A 2075-nucleotide genomic window follows, 5' to 3' on the forward strand; every position below is an offset into this window, starting at 1 on the left:
AAAGGATTGTCTAGGGCTACAGTTCATCGACACGTCAACTTGGATGGATGGGCTAAACATCGATCCAAGAGTTGTTGATTTCCATGTCTTGCAACGCTACACTTCATTGACACGTCAACTTGGACGGATGGGCTAAACATTGATCCAAGAGTGGTGGATTTCCATGTCTTGCAATGGTGCCCCTAACCAAAATGCGATGGCCTCTCTCACCATGCTTGCAGGTTGGACGATTTGGAATGAGTGAAATATGAGGGTCTTCCTCGCCGCCCTGCCACCGATACTTGTTGCTTCCATCAAGAGTGGGGCGAAGCTATAGAGCACCGCGGGAGCCAAGCATTTGAGGTTTGTAATATCGGGAGAGTAATCCCATAGTTGAATTTGTCACCTTTGCTTTTTTTTCCCGCTCTATGCGGGTTGTCAAACTCTGTTAAGAGACAGATCTTTTGCTTCCGTTTTTTGTTTAAAGACCGACAGAACGGAAACACTCGACCACACTGCAGGTACAACATATATTCCAGACGCCAGTAAGCACATGCACAAGTATGCATGCGTTAATTAAGTAGACCGATCTCCCGAAATCAACATATATAGTATCAGACTGGATTAATCATTCAAGCTGAACGACAGTAGTACATTCATGGCAACATCATGACAGTAATATTAGAAGCAGTAGGTACCAGTGGATCGATGGGTAGCTAGCGGTCGGCCGGTTGTCTGTAGGGGAAACAACTCGATCCAGGCCGCAAATTAACAAGATTATACACAAAATAGTTAACTAGCTAGATAGAGGGGGATGGAAACTGGGAGGAAACCAGATGCGAGTGGCAGGGATGATCATGGCCGGTGTGGGCTAACTAAGCAACCACTATAACACTTAGGCTGCCCTAGCTAGCTAATGATATGCCCTACCACAGTAAAATTAGACCAGCTGCATATGCCTTAGCAGTCCGACCTTAGCTAGGCATCGATCGATCTGCATATGTATGTAGTGCAGAGATCGACGGACACATACATACCATGTCCTCCTTCGTATGCATATACTACTACTTAGTACGTAGCTAGCTAGTGGAAGCACGAGCTGTGTAGCGGGGTGACAATATGTTGGGTGATCTATATTACTATAATATAGCTTAGGACAATCAGCACGAGGTGATGATGAGCAGTGGGTATAGCTGGTTAGCGGAGGAGGCTGCGGATGATCTCGGCGGCGGGGCTGTTTTGGTCCATGGTGGCCATGAGGTCGGTGAGACGGTCGCTGAGGTCCTCCACTTCCCGGTTCAGGGTCTTGATGTAGCTGCATGTCTCCTTGAGCATCTTCGCCGTCGAAGCCTGCACATGTATATGCATTGGTCGATTCGTTAACCCCGTTTCGTAGACACATTGCTCTCGAACGATGATACCCGGCCTGGTGTAGCTAGCTATATATGTGTCGTATCGTACGTACCTGGCTGCTGCTGCTACTGCTGCCGCCGCGGCGGCGAGCGGTGGGGAGCAGGGACTGGAGCTTGGAGATGAGCTCGTTGATCTCCTCCTCGGACACGGAGCCGCGCGACCGCCTGCCCGACATCGCCGACGTGTGCCTGAGGTGGAAGAAATGCAGCTCCCTCCGCAAAGGTGGATCGAGCTCGATGGAGAGGATGTGTGTGTGATCCTCCGAAAGTAGAGTGGGCGGCTAGCTAGCTGAAGCGTGTGATGGAAAGAAGGCAGGGAGCTGGGGTTTTTATAGGGAGATGGAGGCATGGAGCTAGCTAGAGGACGGAGAGAGCTAGCCACCTAGCAAAAGCAAAGATACTACAAGACAATCCATGCATCGAGATGACGCAAGACAAGAGGTAGATTATGAAGAGGAGTTTAGCGATCCTGCTCTGCTTACAAACATCATCAAAGAGAAGAATTTTTTTTGGTGTGGGAACCATCCCCACATGTCCTCGGCCCCACTCTCTCTGTTGGCCCCACACCTAGTTACTCCGTGAGCTACGGCCGCGCACCAACCTCCCGCCACTTGCCACGTGCCCAGCCCCACGTCGAATTGTCACTCCATCATCACCCTCTCCATCGTCGATCGGTAACGTAGC

At 50.3% G+C, this 2075-nt stretch overlaps 1 protein-coding gene across 1 annotated transcript; it reads right to left on the minus strand.

Annotated features, from left to right (window-relative positions):
* Positions 1 to 977: 977 nt before the first annotated feature.
* Positions 978 to 1611, minus strand: LOC124682927 (transcription factor ILI5-like). The gene is made up of 2 exons (XM_047217528.1): positions 1445 to 1611; positions 978 to 1329 (listed from the first exon to the last, which is right to left on the minus strand). The coding sequence occupies exons 1-2, from the start codon at positions 1565 to 1567 to the stop codon at positions 1177 to 1179; spliced, it is 276 nt and encodes a 91-aa protein (XP_047073484.1). The 5' UTR covers positions 1568 to 1611; the 3' UTR covers positions 978 to 1176.
* Between the last annotated feature and the right edge of the window lie 464 nt (positions 1612 to 2075).

The sequence above is a fragment of the Lolium rigidum genome, chromosome 1, assembly GCF_022539505.1.
Source record: "Lolium rigidum isolate FL_2022 chromosome 1, APGP_CSIRO_Lrig_0.1, whole genome shotgun sequence".
NCBI classification, from domain to species: Eukaryota; Viridiplantae; Streptophyta; class Magnoliopsida; order Poales; family Poaceae; genus Lolium; species Lolium rigidum.

Excerpts from the sequence above, each read along its gene's own strand:
- LOC124682927 (XM_047217528.1), bottom strand. The coding sequence starts at position 1,567 with ATGTCGGGCAGGCGGTCGCGCGGCTCCGTGTCCGAGGAGGAGATCAAC. Across the intron at positions 1,330-1,444 it reads GCAGTAGCAGCAGCAGCCAG|GCTTCGACGGCGAAGATGCT; the intron begins GTACGTACGATA and ends ATACATGTGCAG.